Source organism: Rhinoderma darwinii, chromosome 9 (assembly GCF_050947455.1).
Source record: "Rhinoderma darwinii isolate aRhiDar2 chromosome 9, aRhiDar2.hap1, whole genome shotgun sequence".
In the NCBI taxonomy this organism is placed as follows: Eukaryota; Metazoa; Chordata; class Amphibia; order Anura; family Rhinodermatidae; genus Rhinoderma; species Rhinoderma darwinii.
This window is the reverse complement of record NC_134695.1, coordinates 45,346,959-45,363,118: the sequence shown is the minus strand read 5'-3', so window position 1 is coordinate 45,363,118 and position 16,160 is coordinate 45,346,959. Positions and strand designations below refer to the sequence as shown.

The following is a 16,160-nucleotide window of genomic DNA, read 5'->3' as shown; positions in this document are numbered from 1 at the left end:
GGAGAGGCTGCAGCGCTCGTATGAGCGCTGCGCCCCATTCAAACAGCTGATCGGCATGGGTGCCAAAATTCGTAACCCCAACTGATCTAATATTGATGGCTTATCCTAAGGATAGGGCATCAATTTTAATAACCCAGATATCCCCTTTAAAGCATAAATATGTTGTAAACCCAGTTCTCAGAAAATCAGATACAGTAAAATTCCTGCATGAACTGGCCTATAAAACAATAAGGGCGAATAGACAGATATTGAGAATGAAATGAAAAAGTGTAAAAATTTGCTTTACCTCCTATTACGGAACCATATGCCCTCCATATAAGAGAATAGGGTTATATTACAAATGTGTATTTTCGCCTCCATTGTTTTACCGGCAAAATATGGTTCCATATTAAGAGACTTACCAGTTGGAATCTACACATTTAGCTAAAAAGCTCAGAATGAAATTGTTTTTACTACCATCAGTTTTTTTTGTTAATGAGCCTTCTTATGGTTTATTGCTGCCCAGTCTTCAATTTCCAATCTTGTCTATTGCTATTGGTAGAACATTAGATCCAAAATTAGGGATTCTACAAAAAAAAATTGTCTTTTTTTTTTAGAAAACAGTTACTTGAAAAACACTGGTATAAATATCTTTAACCAAAAAAGAGCAATTCACTTTAACGGAAGAATGCTGCAATGGTAAAGAACTCTAGAATTGCTTCCAGCCCATATAAGACCAATAGGATAGCATTGATAATGACATCGGCTCTCAGGATATAAGTCTCCCAAATAAGAAAATATACAGACAGCATTACATTGCCCGCAGTGAAGAACAGACTGGATCCTAAGGGGAGCTCATCTTCTGTCAGGTTTCCCATTGTTCCTGTAAATAATACATCATCAGTTTTCAGTATTATATAAGGGAAATCCAATAATTTTGTATTCCAGAATAAAACTCATTGACAATGTAACAGTTGTAAGAAAGAAGATAAACCCTCTACACGAGACCAAGTGATCTCTATATGGAACACAACAAACTCCACTTTAGAAAGATGACAATATAAAGTATCTAATGTGTCGTTGGGAATTTTCAAAATGTCGTAACTCTGAGATAAATAAGTCCACATTAACAGCACATGCATAAATTTGAAAAGAGCTGCCTTCCCGCAAAGGACAGCATTACTATCAACCACTTAAATGTATCGTCAGAAAATGACATATTATGTAAATCAGGCTTTTATTATACACATATTTGTAAAAAAAATTAAAATGTTTTTGTTTTTTTAATATGACTACCTACATACAGTGAAGGAAATAAGTATTTGATCCCTTGCTGATTTTGTAAGTTTGCCCACTGTCAAAGTCATGAACAGTCTAGAATTTTTAGGCTAGGTTAATTTTACCAGTGAGATAGATTATATATTTTAAAAAAAACAGAAAATCACAGTCAAAATGATATATAATTATTTGCATTGTGCACAGAGAAATAAGTATTTGATCCCCTACCAACCATTAAGAGTTCAGCCTCCTCCAGACCAGTTACACGCTCCAAATCAACTTGGTGCCTGCATTATAGACAGCTGTCTTACATGGTCACCTGTATAAAAGACTCCTGTCCACAGACTCAATTAATCAGTCTGACTCTAACCTCTACAACATGGGCAGGACCAAAGAGCTTTCTTTTTTTTTATAAATTCTTTTGTCATTTTGTTATTTTATATCACAAATCGTACAAATAATATACACAACAAAAGTGCAAAAATGGCATTGAAAATCATGCAACCGATCACAGGACAGTTATCTACCTCACATCAACACATGAGTTCACCTGAGAGTACCATGTCACTGAAAACACTTATGTAAGAAAACTCCGGTATGCACCCTGAACCCGCAGCCGTGCATGGTGTGTCCTAAATGTGCATAAGAGCATTAAAGAGAGCAACAGAGACAGAAAGAAGAAGAGGCCAATTAGTAAGGAAAGAAAGAATAGAAAATGGGGAGTGAGAAAACAAGAAGGGAAGTGGGGGGGAGCTGACCTGACATTCCGGGTCTGGACAGGAATTCACGAGGCCATGATGATTTTATATTCCTCGGTCGTTTGGAAACGAATCCATTCACGCCATGTTTTTAGAAAGGAGGCATGAGTCCCCTTCATTGATGCCGTGAGGTCCTCCATTCTCATGATTTCCTGGATCTTGCTGAACCACATGCCCACCGTCGGCGGACAGGACTGTCTCCAGTGAAGGAACACATGCCCTAGCCGCGTTTACCAGGTGTCTAACTACCGAACGTCTATACACTGGCAGTGGGACCTCACACAGATGAAGCAGGAAAAGGCCCGGGGATTTCGGCAGAGGGTAATCCGTAAACTTTGAGGAAATGCGCCACACCTCGGACCAGAACCCAGTCAGGAGTGGGCAGTCCCAGAAAATATGCAGGATCGTACACACATGGTCCCCACATCTCCAGCATAATGGCGAGACCGCCGGGAACATAGCATGCAATCTGGAAGGCACCCTGTACCAACGGGACAATATCTTAAACCCTGCCTCTTGGAATCTACTGGCCATGGAGGACTTATGTGTCATGGCGAACATACGGTCTTGTTGTTCAGGTGTGTTTCGCCCAGATCCCTCTCCCAGCTGAGCAAGTACGGAGGTGGCGGCAGGTTGGTGGGCGAGATCAAGAACGCATAGATTCTGGATAAAGTATGTCGGATCGTACCTGTGCCTGTGCACAAGAGTTCAAACGCGGAGCAGTCTCGCAATTGCTCTCCAGGATTTTCTAGGGATGTTAGGAAATGTCGCAACTGGTTAACCTGCCATGTCGAGAAGGGGACAGGGTCCGCCAGGGCTTGAATTTGATCGCTCTTCATCCACCTCCCCTCCTGCTGAAATTGTCGGGCCTGCCCCTTACCCGCCCGCAACCATACTTGGAATGGACCGCTATCCAGTCCCAGTGGAAAGGCAGGGTTGCCCAAGATCTGGAAAAGCGGGGACGGCGAGATCTCTGCCCGAGTAAACACCCGCGCTGCGACTGCCAGAGTGGGGCCGATTGTCGGGTGTAACCGCGCGACCCTGGGAACATGTCTGCCCAACCACGGCATAGCCTGCAATGTGATAGACATGAACGCCTGTTCCATAGACACCCATTCTTTCGTCCCGCCGTGCCGGAACCAGTCTAAGATTCGTGTCAAGTGGGAGGCGTGATGATAGGAGACAAAGTCCGGAAGACCAATGCCCCCCTCCCCCTTTCAAAGAGCTTTCTAAGGATGTCAGGGACAAGATCATAGACCTGCACAAGGCTGGAATGGGCTACAAAACCATAAGTAAGACGCTGGGTGAGAAGGAGACAACTGTTGGTGCAATAGTAAGAAAATGGAAGACATACAAAATGACTGTCAATCGACATCGATCTGGGGTTCCATGCAAAAGCTCACCTCGTGGGGTATCCTTGATCCTGAGGAAGGTGAGAGCTCAGCTGAAAACTACACGGGGGGAACTTGTTAATGATCTCAAGGCAGCTGGGACCACAGTCACCAAGAAAACCATTGGTAACACATTACGCCGTAATGGATTAAAATCCTGCAGTGCCCACAAGGTCCCCCTGCTCAAGAAGGCACATGTACAGGCCCGTCTGAAGTTTGCAAATGAACATCTGGATGATTCTGAGAGTGATTGGGAGAAGGTGCTGTGGTCAGATGAGACTAAAATTGAGCTCTTTGGCATTAACTCAACTCGCCGTGTTTGGAGGAAGAGAAATGCTGCCTATGACCCAAAGAACACCGTCCCCACTGTCAAGCATGGAGGTGGAAACATTATGTTTTGGGGGTGTTTCTCTGCTAAGGGCACAGGACTACTTCACCGTATCAATGAGAAAATGGATGGAGCCATTAAGAAGCACATTAAGGTCATGGAGTGGCCTAGCCAGTCTCCAGACCTTAATCCCATCGAAAACTTATGGCGGGAGCTGAAGATCCGAGTTGCCAAGCGACAGCCTCGAAATCTTAATGATTTACAGATGATCTGCAAAGAGGAGTGGGCCAAAATTCCATCTAACATGTGTGCAAACCTCATCATCAACTACAAAAAACGTCTGACTGCTGTGCTTGCCAACAAGGGTTTTGCCACCAAGTATTAAGTCTTGTTTGCCAAAGGGATGAAATACTTATTTCTCTGTGCACAATGCAAATAAATATATATAATTTTGACAATGTGATTTTCTGTTTTTTTTTTTATATAATCTATCTCTCTGTAATGGTGGGGGGGGTAGGGAAACGGACAAGTGAGCCCTAATCTACCCGCCACTCTGTCCCTGCCTACTTGCAACGACCCGCCCTAGGCGACGGGGTACAACTGGGCGGCGGTCCCTGCGCTCAGTAAGTGCATGACAAACACGACAAACAAACAAGGGAATACAAGCAAGGGAAATGGGCAGTTGCTCGCGGAAACACCGTGAGCAACAGAGTAGTGAACGAGCCGAGTCAAGCCAGGAGAGTGCGAGGTACAAAGCGAAAAGCAGAAGAGTAGTCGGTAAGCCGGGGTCTGTATGGAGCAGGATCAAAAAGTAGCAGGAGCTGTAGCTGGGCCAGGAAACCTCAAGGAAAGAAATCACAAGCACAGATGGACAGGAAGAGCAGGCTTAAATAGACCGAGGGCGGGAGCTAGCTGAGTCTGGCCAGGTTGCGATAGGCTCTCCCACTCCTAAGCCTGCCAGCCTGAGTGGAGGAAGCTGGTGTCTGTCTCAGGGATGTATACTCAGGTGTTGACTGATTAATTCTGGGAATTAACCCCGAAGCAGTGCCTGGCAGATCCTTTACAGTACCCCCCCTTTTATGAGGGGCCACCGGACCCTTTCTAAGTGGGCTGAACCAGCACGGGGGCCGAGATAAAGCACTTCTTGAGGGTCTCAAAAGCCTGGACGGCCTCAGGGGGCCAATGGAGGACATCAGCACCCTTGCGAGTGAGGTCCGTAAGAGGCTTAGCGACGACCGAGAAGTTAGCAATAAATCTCCTGTAATAGTTAGCGAACCCTAAAAAACACTGTAGCGCTTTCAGGGAGGCAGGTTGGACCCATTCAGCCACAGCCTGAACCTTGGCAGGGTCCATGCGGAATTCATGAGGAGTGAGGATTTGACCTAAAAATGGTATCTCCTGTACCCCAAATACACATTTTTCGATTTTGGCAAACAGTTTGTTTTCTCGAAGGACCTGGAGCACTTTCCTGACATGCTCTATGTGGGAGGACCAGTCCCTGGAAAACACCAATATGTCATCAAGGTACACTACAAGAAATATCCCCAGGTAATTTCTCAAAATCTCATTTATGAAGTTCTGGAAGACCGCAGGGGCATTGCACAACCCAAAGGGCATGACGAGGTATTCGAAATGGCCTTCGGGCGTGTTAAACGCAGTCTTCCACTCATCCCCCTCTTTGATGCGAATAAGGTTATACGCCCCCCGTAGATCCAATTTAGAGAACCATTGGGCCCCCTGAACCTGATTAAAGAGATCAGGAATCAAAGGAAGGGGATACTGGTTCCTTACCGTGACCTTATTCAGGCCACGGTAGTCAATGCATGGCCTAAGACCCCCATCCTTCTTCCCTACGAAGAAGAAGCCAGCACCTACCGGAGAAGAAGAGGGACGAATGTAACCCTTGGCCAGGGATTCCTGGATATACTCCCTCATGGCTTCACGTTCGGGACAAGAAAGGTTAAATATCCTACCCTTAGGAAGCTTAGCTCCTGGTACCAATTCGATAGCGCAATCGTATTCTCTATGAGGCGGTAATACTTCGGAGGCCTCTTTAGAGAAAACATCAGCGAAGTCCTGAACAAACTCGGGTAGCGTATTCACCTCCTTAGGGGGAGAAATAGAATTAACAGAAAAACATGACGTACAACATTCATTACCCCATTTGGTTAGCTCCCCAGTATTCCAGTCAAACGTAGGATTATGCAACTGCAACCAGGGAAGACCTAGAACCAAATCGTACGATAATCCCTGCATCAATAGTACAGAGCATTGCTCCAAATGCATGGAGCCAACAAGGAGTTCAAAAACAGGGGTATGCTGTGTAAAATAACCATTAGCAAGAGGAGTGGAGTCGATACCCACTACCGGAACAGGTTTAGGCAAATCAATCAGAGGCATAGCGAGAGACATAGCAAATTCCACAGACATGATATTAGTAGAGGACCCTGAATCCACGAAGGCACTGCCGGTAGCAGACCTACCACCAAAAGAGACCTGAAAGGGAAGCAATATCTTAGTACGTTTCATATTTACGGGAAATACCTGTGCGCCCAAGTGACCTCCCCGATGATCACTTAGACGCGGGAGCTCTCTGACAGCATTCTTACGCTTGGGACAGTTGTTTACTTGATGCTTGACATCCCCACAGTAGAAGCAGAGACCATTCTTCCTGCGGAATTCTCTACGTTGTTGAGGGGACACGGAGGCCCCGAGTTGCATAGGTATTTCTGAGTCTTTAGGGGAGAAACGAAGCAACGGGACTTCGGGAGGCATCATGGGGGAGTCGGAGGAAAAAACACATAAACGTTCACGTTGTCGTTCCCTGAGACGTCGGTCAAGTCGTACCACTAAAGCCATAACCTGGTCTAAGGAGTCAGAAGAGGGATAACTAACTAGCAGGTCTTTCAGGGCATTCGACAGACCCAACCTAAACTGGCACCTTAAGGCAGGGTCATTCCACCGAGAAGCTACGCACCACTTCCTAAAGTCAGAGCAATACTCCTCAACAGGTCTCTTACCCTGACGTAAGGTCACCAGCTGACTCTCGGCAAAGGCAGTTCTGTCAGTCTCGTCATAAATAAGTCCGAGGGCAGAAAAGAAACAATCAACGGAGGAAAGTTCAGGGGCGCCAGGAGCCAAGGAGAAGGCCCACTCTTGGGGCCCTTCCTGGAGCCGGGACATAATTATACCCACCCGCTGGCTCTCAGAACCTGAGGAGTGAGGCTTTAAGCGAAAGTAAAGCCTACAACTCTCCCGAAAGGAGAGAAAAGCCCTCCGGTCACCTGAGAACCGGTCGGGCAACTTGAGGTGGGGTTCAAGGGGTGCGGTGAGGGGAACTACCAAGGTAGCATCAGGCTGGTTGACCCTCTGAGCCAGGGCCTGGACCTGTAGGGAGAGACCCTGCATTTGCTGAGCCAGGGTTTCACGGGGTTCCATAATGGTGTCAGGGACCAGGGTAGACTAGGTATAGGGCTTGTGAATTTGTAATGGTGGGGGGGGTAGGGAAACGGACAAGTGAGCCCTAATCTACCCGCCACTCTGTCCCTGCCTACTTGCAACGACCCGCCCTAGGCGACGGGGTACAACTGGGCGGCGGTCCCTGCGCTCAGTAAGTGCATGACAAACACGACAAACAAACAAGGGAATACAAGCAAGGGAAATGGGCAGTTGCTCGCGGAAACACCGTGAGCAACAGAGTAGTGAACGAGCCGAGTCAAGCCAGGAGAGTGCGAGGTACAAAGCGAAAAGCAGAAGAGTAGTCGGTAAGCCGGGGTCTGTATGGAGCAGGATCAAAAAGTAGCAGGAGCTGTAGCTGGGCCAGGAAACCTCAAGGAAAGAAATCACAAGCACAGATGGACAGGAAGAGCAGGCTTAAATAGACCGAGGGCGGGAGCTAGCTGAGTCTGGCCAGGTTGCGATAGGCTCTCCCACTCCTAAGCCTGCCAGCCTGAGTGGAGGAAGCTGGTGTCTGTCTCAGGGATGTATACTCAGGTGTTGACTGATTAATTCTGGGAATTAACCCCGAAGCAGTGCCTGGCAGATCCTTTACACTCTCACTGGTAAAATTAACCTAGCCTAAAAATTCTAGACTGTTCATGTCTTTGACAGTGGGCAAAATTACAAAATCAGCAAGGGATCAAATACTTATTTCCTTCACTGTACATTTTTTTGTTTTTAATATTGCAGTTTTCACACTGGCCACTAGAGCAGTCACAATAAGCTGATATTTCCTGTTCTCTTGAGATCACTTGTCAATATTGCTGTATATACAGACACACAGAGAATCATTAGAGGGTGGGCAAGTTAACGACATCTCTATTGTATGTATTACTGGAAGCCCTGATAAGTCAGGATAGCAACCCTACACACTATGCACACAGATAAGGCTCTGTATACATCTCCCCTGTCACTCACTCGTCTCTTTGGGAGGGGCTGTACCCCATCACTTCCTGGAAACTGTAATAATCTATTAGATTTCTCTGAGATTGACTCCTATTAATTTCAGCTGCCATAAAGCGCACACACACCCTGCTGTACTAACTATAAGGGAAGTGGGAAGTACAGGCAGGCGGTGTGTGTCTCCAATATGGCCGCCCCCAGGGAATGTTTAATAAATAAAAAATAAATGGCTACAACATTTAAAAAAATAAATAAACAAATTATTTATTGTCTACATACTTAAAGGACAGGTGCCGCAAATTTTTTTTCTTTATTTACATTTGCTTTTAGTGTGTTATTAAAATACATTTTATTTATTTGTGTGTTTGTGTTTTACTTTTTTCTTTTTTCTAACTTTGACTTCACTATGGGGGCTGCCATTTTTTTTTCATCTCTATATGTGTCGATTAATGACACATACAGAGATGGAATACGGCACATACATCCCCATAGAGAATGCGAACGGGAGCCGTTCCATTCACTATGGTGTACGCCGTCTGTGTGGGAACGGCGCATGCGCCGCTCCCACACAATCCAAAAGGAAGGTCTTCGGCCGAGCGACATCCGGCGCCATTTTCTTGTGGACCGGAAGCCGCGGCCGGACAGTAAGATGACTACTTCCGGTCGCGGCTTCCGGACATGTGTTCAGAAGCAAGACTAGGAGCGGAGATAGTGGACGGAGCACAGGGAGCGGCGGCAGGAGAAGGTAAGTTATGTTTGTGTATGTTCGTGTTTTACTGTGTGATTACCACTGTATGTAAGCCTACTACACTGTGTGTTAGCTCAAAAAATGGCGGCACACAGTGTAGGAGGTTTGAACATTCAACCCCCTCCTTTCTCCTAGCACTAACCAGGATAAAGGAGGGGGATTAATTGAGCACACTAGAGCGAATGTGTCTTCTCCAATTTTGCAGCATAAAGCAATGAGGTTGCTTTACCACATGCCAATGCTGCAATTTTGGGAATTGCTCCCTCTAGTGACCAGCACATGGAAATGTTATAAATTAGAATCTAATTTATAATATTTCCTGACTTTTGAAAAAATTAGAACAATGTCTAATCATGGTAATAATACTGGTCTGGTTTAACTAAAAAAAACAAAAATAAATTCTAGCGACACATTCCCTTTAAATCTAATTAATGAAACTAAAATGTAATACATGACACATTCCCTTCAACTAAATTCAGACAGGGTAGTCATATAATGTCATTCTGAAGTCCTCTCTTCTCCTGAAATGTCAATTTGTTTTTTATAGTGTATATTTCTCTTTATTACTTACCTAAGTACAGCCTCACAGATTCCATAATCGCCATTAGGAAGAGCAGACCAAGGTCTAATGCTAAATTAGAATCAGGATAACTGAAGACCTGACCTGTGAGAGAGATGTAAAATGGTGTCAAAATCTGGAACACAGTACAACCCCAAAAGATCCAAAACATATACCGTATTTTTCAGACTATAAGACGCAGTTTTTAGCAAGAATAAATCTTTCAACCGCATCATTACTTAACCCCTTCCCGACCCATGAAGTTCCCGGCACATCATGGAGCGGGGGGGAGGGGGTGAGCCCGCTCCATACACTGCAGGTGTCAGCAGCTGACATGCTGCTCTAATGGCCAGGAACAGCAATTTTGCTGTACCTGGAGGTTTAAAGGGGTTATGCCATAAAACACATGTATCCACAGGATAGGGGATACATGTGTGATCGTTGGGAGCCTGACCCCCAGCGATAAGGAGAACGGGGACCGAAAATCACCAAGAGCGCTACATGACAAGCTTTGACTTCCGCGTTCTGTGTCCGGCAGCTTCGTAGAGATGAATGGGATTCTTCTGCGCATGCGCGAGCGGCTATGTATTGATCTCTACCAGTGGTCGGACCCCCAGTGATCCCACATGCAGCCTCTATCCTGTGGATAGGGGATACATGTGTTTTATGGCAAACCCCTTTAGCTAGTTAAATGCTGCAGTTAATAGCGACCGCGGCATTTATAGGGGTTTTTCTATGAAGGACATTTATGACATATCCAAAGGATATGTCATAAATGTCAGATAGATGCGGGTCCCACCTCTGGGACCTCCACCTATCTCTAGAACGGGGCCCCCTAAACCCCGTTCTAGCTTTCTGTACTCTCCCATAGTAGTTAAGGGAAACGCGTAGCTCCCATGCTACGCTGCTTCCATAACTGCCATTCACTACTATGAGAGTTAGGGGAACAGCGTAGCTGAGCGAGTTACGCTGTTTCAGTTACTCCACATGTAATCAAGTTGCCGCTGGTTCAAGTCGCCTAGGGGAACTAATAAAATGTGTAAAAACAAAAAAAGATTGCTCTCAGAACCTGGTGAAACAGAATAAATAATTTTTTAACAAATCATTTTTTTCCTATTTTCTGTTGGCTAAAACCTGGGTGCGTCTTATGGTCCGAAAAATACGGTATATACGATTTTTGTCCTGTATAACCACATATATTAACATGCAGGCTGTGATATATATATTTTAATGCAGTAGTTGTGCCCAATTGAATCCAGTCTGAATACTTTCCTGTCCATCACACTGTCTAAACACAAGATCGAACACGTTAAAAAACCACCATCCTCCTTCTCTAAGTCAATGCTCCAGTGCAGTGAAAGAAGCGTCCGCACACTGTGTCAGGTATCGCAGCACAGCTCCATCCAAGCAAATCGGACTAAGCTGCATCTACGCTGTGATACTAGACATAGCCCAAGGAGGAAAGTGGTGATAGGTCTGGTAAAAGTCTCAGGGGCCTTTAGGTTGTAGCCTTTGTGGCTCTCGCTCTGGTGGACCCAGTCCTTCCATGTATTACATAGTTCGACATTCACTTGAATGGACGGCATGTAATACTACAGTACTTTTCCCCTGTAATACTGGGCTGGCTTACAAAGCTTTTCAAGGACGGTAATATTGATGGTCTATCCTTAGGTTTGGCCATCAATATAATTTCAGTGGGGGTCGGACTCCCATCATCTTCGCTTATCAGCTGCATAAAGGGGCTGCACCGCATTGCCTCTCTGAGTGTTTACCCTGGCTCAGCCACAACCATAAGTACAGCGTTGTGCCTGGATAAGCAAGTGAGCACTGCAGCCCCTTTAAGCAGCTGATCGGAGGAAGTGTCGGGAGTTGAGTCCCCACTGATTAGATATTGTCTATCCTTAGAAAAGGCCATCAAATGACAGTCCCGGAAAATGCAATTAAAGGGTTTATTATACTTCAAAAAGAAAAAACCTGAATCGCATGTAACTATGATCAATGGTGCCTCCTGTCTCTACTTTTGTAATTTTTTTTTGACTTTCCACGCTTATATGTGACTATTAGGATTACTTGCGCTGCATGTCAAAACCGTGCGGTCCGCTACTGAAGTAGCAAGCCTGAAAACAACAAGTCCAATAAAATGCTTGTTGTCCATTGCTAATGTGTAGCCATACCCTCCCTCTCCAGAAGCTACCTTCAGTATTGCTATGTAGTTCACTCCCACTGTAGTCCGTTCTTTCCCACTCCCCAGGTTGTTTGAACATTTTCCCAGACCCTACCTAGTATACCTGTTGTTTTAGAGCCAAAGAGCATGTTCTAAGCTCTCTATATTTTAAGCTGAGGAGAATAGTTCACGTGATCTGTGACGTTCCGTTTAGTGGGGGGATCTTGCATAAGAGGATTGACATTTCGTAATTCAGGCAGGGTACGAGGGTAGAGCATACACGTACGAAACTCCACAGATCTGGGAAGTAAAAGCCTTTCGAAGTGTCAATATGTTACAAAAGTGCACGCTTGTTTTTCCCTCTCGTCACGGACGAAAACGCAGAGGAGTAACGAGCAGCGTTACGCAATAACATTTTGCGTAAAACTTGGAAAATTAACTTCCGAAACCTTAGAGATGCTGAAGACAGCAAGTGGGGAAGATGAAGACAGCAAGTGGGGAAGATGAAGACAGCAAGTGGGGAAGATGAAGACAGCAAGTGGGGAAGATGAAGACAGCAAGTGGGGAAGATGAAGACAGCAAGTGGGGAAGATGAAGACAGCAAGTGGGGAAGATGAAGACAGCAATTGAGGAAGATGAAGACAGCAAGTGAGGAAGATGAAGACAGCAAGTGAGGAAGATGAAGACAGCAAGTGGGGAAGATGAAGACAGCAAGTGGGGAAGATGAAGACAGCAAGTGGGGAAGACGAAGACAGCAAGTGGGGAAGATGAAGACAGCAAGTGGGGAAGACGAAGACAGCAAGTGGGGAAGATGAAGACAGCAAGTGAGGAAGATGAAGACAGCAAGTGGGGAAGATGAAGACAGCAAGTGGGGAAGATGAAGACAGCAAGTGGGGAAGATGAAGACAGCAAGTGAGGAAGTTGCTTCGTCAGCCCAAGTTTTCAGATGGCACCAGGCCTTCAAGGATGAAAGGGAAGCCATTGAGGATAACCAGCGCTCAGGGTGACCTTCAACCTCCTCGCCCATCCTATAGCCCTGACTTGGAACTGTGTGACTTTTTTTTATCCCCGAAATCAAAACTCACCTGAAAGGACACCATTTTAGTACTGTGAAAACATCCAGTCAGCCGCAGCGAGGGCTCTGAACAACCTCTCACATGAAGACTTCCAGCACTGCTACGAGGAACGGTATTGTCGCTGGAATCGTTGTGTACAGTCCCAGGGGACTTACTTTGAAGGTGATCAAGACTAATTGTATGGTTTTTTGAATAAAATGATTTTTTGGGAAATCACTCTCATTACTTTTGGGACGCACTTCGCATATTTGTAAAAAGCAGGATAACCCCTTTAAAGGGATTGTCCAACACCGGATAAGTGATGACCTATCCACCAGATAGGTCATCAGTATACGATCTGTGGGGGTCGGACACTAATCAGCTGCTCCGGTGGCCCCCGGGCACCGTACGTCCATGCCGGAAGCAGTTGGCTCCGGGCACGTAATAGCGGCCGAGCTGCAGTACCGAAATTCTGCTCCTATTCAAGTGAATAGGAGCAGAGCTGCAGTTCTGCAGCACGTCCGCTATGCAATGTACGGAGCCAACTGTTTCCGGCTCCGTACATTGCATACTGTGCATTGACATCCGATTCCCGCAGGCCATCGGAGCAGCTGATCCGTGTGGGGTCCAGGTATTGGGTCCGGTGGATAGGTCATCAGTTGTCCGGTAGTGGACAACCACTTTATTAAGTTTAGAAATGGGTTTTCCTTACGAGACAAAAATAATAAATTACATGGGTATATACAGTAGCTTCCCAGAGCACTGCCAGGTACTTACTTTTATAAATGATCATAAGCAGTGTGGCTACAAAATAAAAAACATAATACAGAACATTGATGTATAGTAGGATTTGCAGTGGTACCGATGATCGCTGTTATTGAGATGTTGAGAAAAATTGCTTGAAGAAAATGGAAAGTTTATTAAAAAAAATACAATAAAAGAGAATACAGCAATCGGGCATGACTACAATTTTCCAACTCTTGGCTCAGAAGATACAGGCTGCAGAACACAGTAACATTGAGGGGAATGCATTACACCAATTTTCTGGTGTTGGAAATTCATAAATGCATCGAAAGTTGCAATTTTATACAAAACTTGCGACTTTTGAAGCATTTACCCTCCTCACGGCACTTTAGCAAGAAATGGGTAGGGCTTGGCAAAAGGGGTGTGGCCACCCGCAGTTTAACAGATTTACTATAATTAAAACCAGAAGCTGGAATTGATTATAGGAAAAATCTCTGCCGGCTTGTAAATTTTCCTCTCTGGTGTACGGACAGAGAGAAGCGTCAAAGTTATTTAGAGGCATGCCCTTAGTCTGATGACAGATCCACTTATAGGCAGGAAAGTCTTCAGCAAAGCCATGAGTCTCTCTAGTCAGAGGGGTCAGTTAAGGAGTTTTTTTTGTTTTTTTTTATTAAATCTTTTGTTATTTATACTGGTTTGTATTATTCATGGTGGCACTTGGACTGGCTTTGTTATGGTGCCACCGTTGTGCTTTAACTGCTATGAACTATTTACAAGGCAAATATATATATATATATCTCCGAGGAAAATCTTGCAGCACTCCAATGAGAAATGTGAAAAAATGTGGTTTATTTAGCCAACACATAAGAGTGCAACGTTTCAGTCCAACATTGGCTGATTTTTCATGCTTGAAAAAGGTCCTAATGTTGGACTGAAACATTGCACTTTGCTGTGATGGCTAAATAAACCACATTTTTTTCACATTTCCTATTGGAGTGATGCAAGATTTTCTTTCGATATCAATATAGTCTTTGGATCATGGCTACTTGCTGGGCACCCACCTAAAAAGAATGTTGCTTTTGTTGAGAGCCGCTGCCTTCTGTGCTAATATATATATATATATATATAAAATCTACGATCGTTATTTTCTCCCGCCACCTGACCTCCACGTATTTATGTAACACTCCTGGTGTCTGTAGATAGAAGTATACAACAAAGGATACGACAAGCGTGGTCTTTCCTGTGAGAAAGAAGTAACAATGGGTAATGTAAATAACAGTAGATGATAAATGACACAAAACAACCAATCACATTCCAGATGTTATCTGTTATCAACTTCAGCCATGAATAAGGACGCAGGAAGCGTCTGAAACGCGTAGGCTTCCTTCATCTCTGAAACCTCTCCGTGCACCCCAGGACATCACTCCGCTTGATCCTATTTTTAACATGACCGAATAAACTTGGAACAAGTTTCCTTTTTATATACAGCAGCGCTGGATCCACCCTCCTTCTCTTTCCTATCTGTTATTAACTTTTGGTTGCAAGGCTCTGTTCACATCACATTTGTGAACCATGCGCAGTATACAGTGTTTTACAATGAGACCCTATGGGTGACGTATGCCACGGTATGCCTACAAACCTTACTGAAGTGTCGGGATTGTGAATAGACATTGCGTCCTGGCTGGAAGCGATGTCTATTCACTCTCAAGACACTTCAGTAACGTTAATGTGTGAGTAAGTGACAGCACAGCGTGATCTCGCAACATCACTATGCGCTGAGTACATGAATGGAGAGAAGTGTATGACGCTGATTGGTCACTGATTGGTCAGCGTCATGCGATCGTGTATATGAGCTCTAAAGGGGGAATTTATTAGGACTGGCGTTTCATACGCCAGTCTTAATAGGAAACAAACGTGAGTAAGATGCAACAAATTTATTAAGAGGCGCAGGCGACTTAATAAATTTGTCACATCTTCGGCTGTCCCTGCGCCACTGAGTGAAATCTACGCCAGCCAGGATAATTTACGTCACCTTCTTGCGCAAATGATAGTAAGTGCGTCAGGGCGTGGCTGGCCGCCTCTAGTAATAACCCTTTATTGAAAGTGACATCAGTTACTGCATCTGTTGTATGTCAGCCAGGCGCAGGAGGCATGCGGGGGATGGGCTATGGGGAACGAGTGTGGCAGGAACTGTATGGGGCGTCTCTGTAGCAGTCATTCTGGGGGGCACTTTTGGAAGGCACACACTGGGAAACTTACTGTTAGTGACTAAGGGGCAAAAAATATATTGCATTATATTCACACAGGCAGTTCTCAAATGTGTATGCATGAAGCTCATAATGCATGACAAATACATGAAGGAAAGTTGGATTATCTCTTCTTATACATCGAAATCATATTATAGCACTAGTAATATAACAGCTAATATTAAAAAGTGGGTTCAATGCCTAATTTGAGGGGGAAACCTGCATGTTACTATGGCAACGCGTCTCGGGCTTACCTCTTCTGGTCAGCGCCATGTTTCTCCGATCTTCGGGAGATCTCGGCTATCTCCGCTACAAACACGAAGTAACATGCAAAAAAAAATACGCTGCCATGTTTGTTAAGGGCAAACCTTTTATTAGGAAAACCGTTACGGAAAGAACCGAAATAGTAATAATAATAACAACAACAACAGGAATAATTGATAAATAATTAAACGAGATACAGTTTTACAAGACATGATGATGGGAGAAGCTGCTTTCAATATTTTTAC

General features: G+C 44.9%; 1 protein-coding gene across 1 annotated transcript; it reads right to left on the bottom strand.

Moving 5' to 3' along the window:
• Positions 1-593: 593 nt before the first annotated feature.
• On the bottom strand, positions 594-15,979 carry TMEM80 (transmembrane protein 80). The gene is made up of 5 exons (XM_075836951.1): positions 15,906-15,979; positions 14,629-14,645; positions 13,439-13,532; positions 9,455-9,547; positions 594-862 (listed from the first exon to the last, which is right to left on the bottom strand). The coding sequence occupies exons 1-5, from the start codon at positions 15,922-15,924 to the stop codon at positions 657-659; spliced, it is 429 nt and encodes a 142-aa protein (XP_075693066.1). The 5' UTR covers positions 15,925-15,979; the 3' UTR covers positions 594-656.
• Positions 15,980-16,160: the final 181 nt, after the last annotated feature.

Coding starts and splice junctions, on each gene's coding strand:
- TMEM80 (XM_075836951.1), bottom strand. Junction 9,548..13,438: donor GCTTATGATCATTTATAAAA/GTAAGTACCTGG, acceptor TCTCTCTCACAG/GTCAGGTCTTCAGTTATCCT. Junction 863..9,454: donor ATCTGTGAGGCTGTACTTAG/GTAAGTAATAAA, acceptor TATTATTTACAG/GAACAATGGGAAACCTGACA.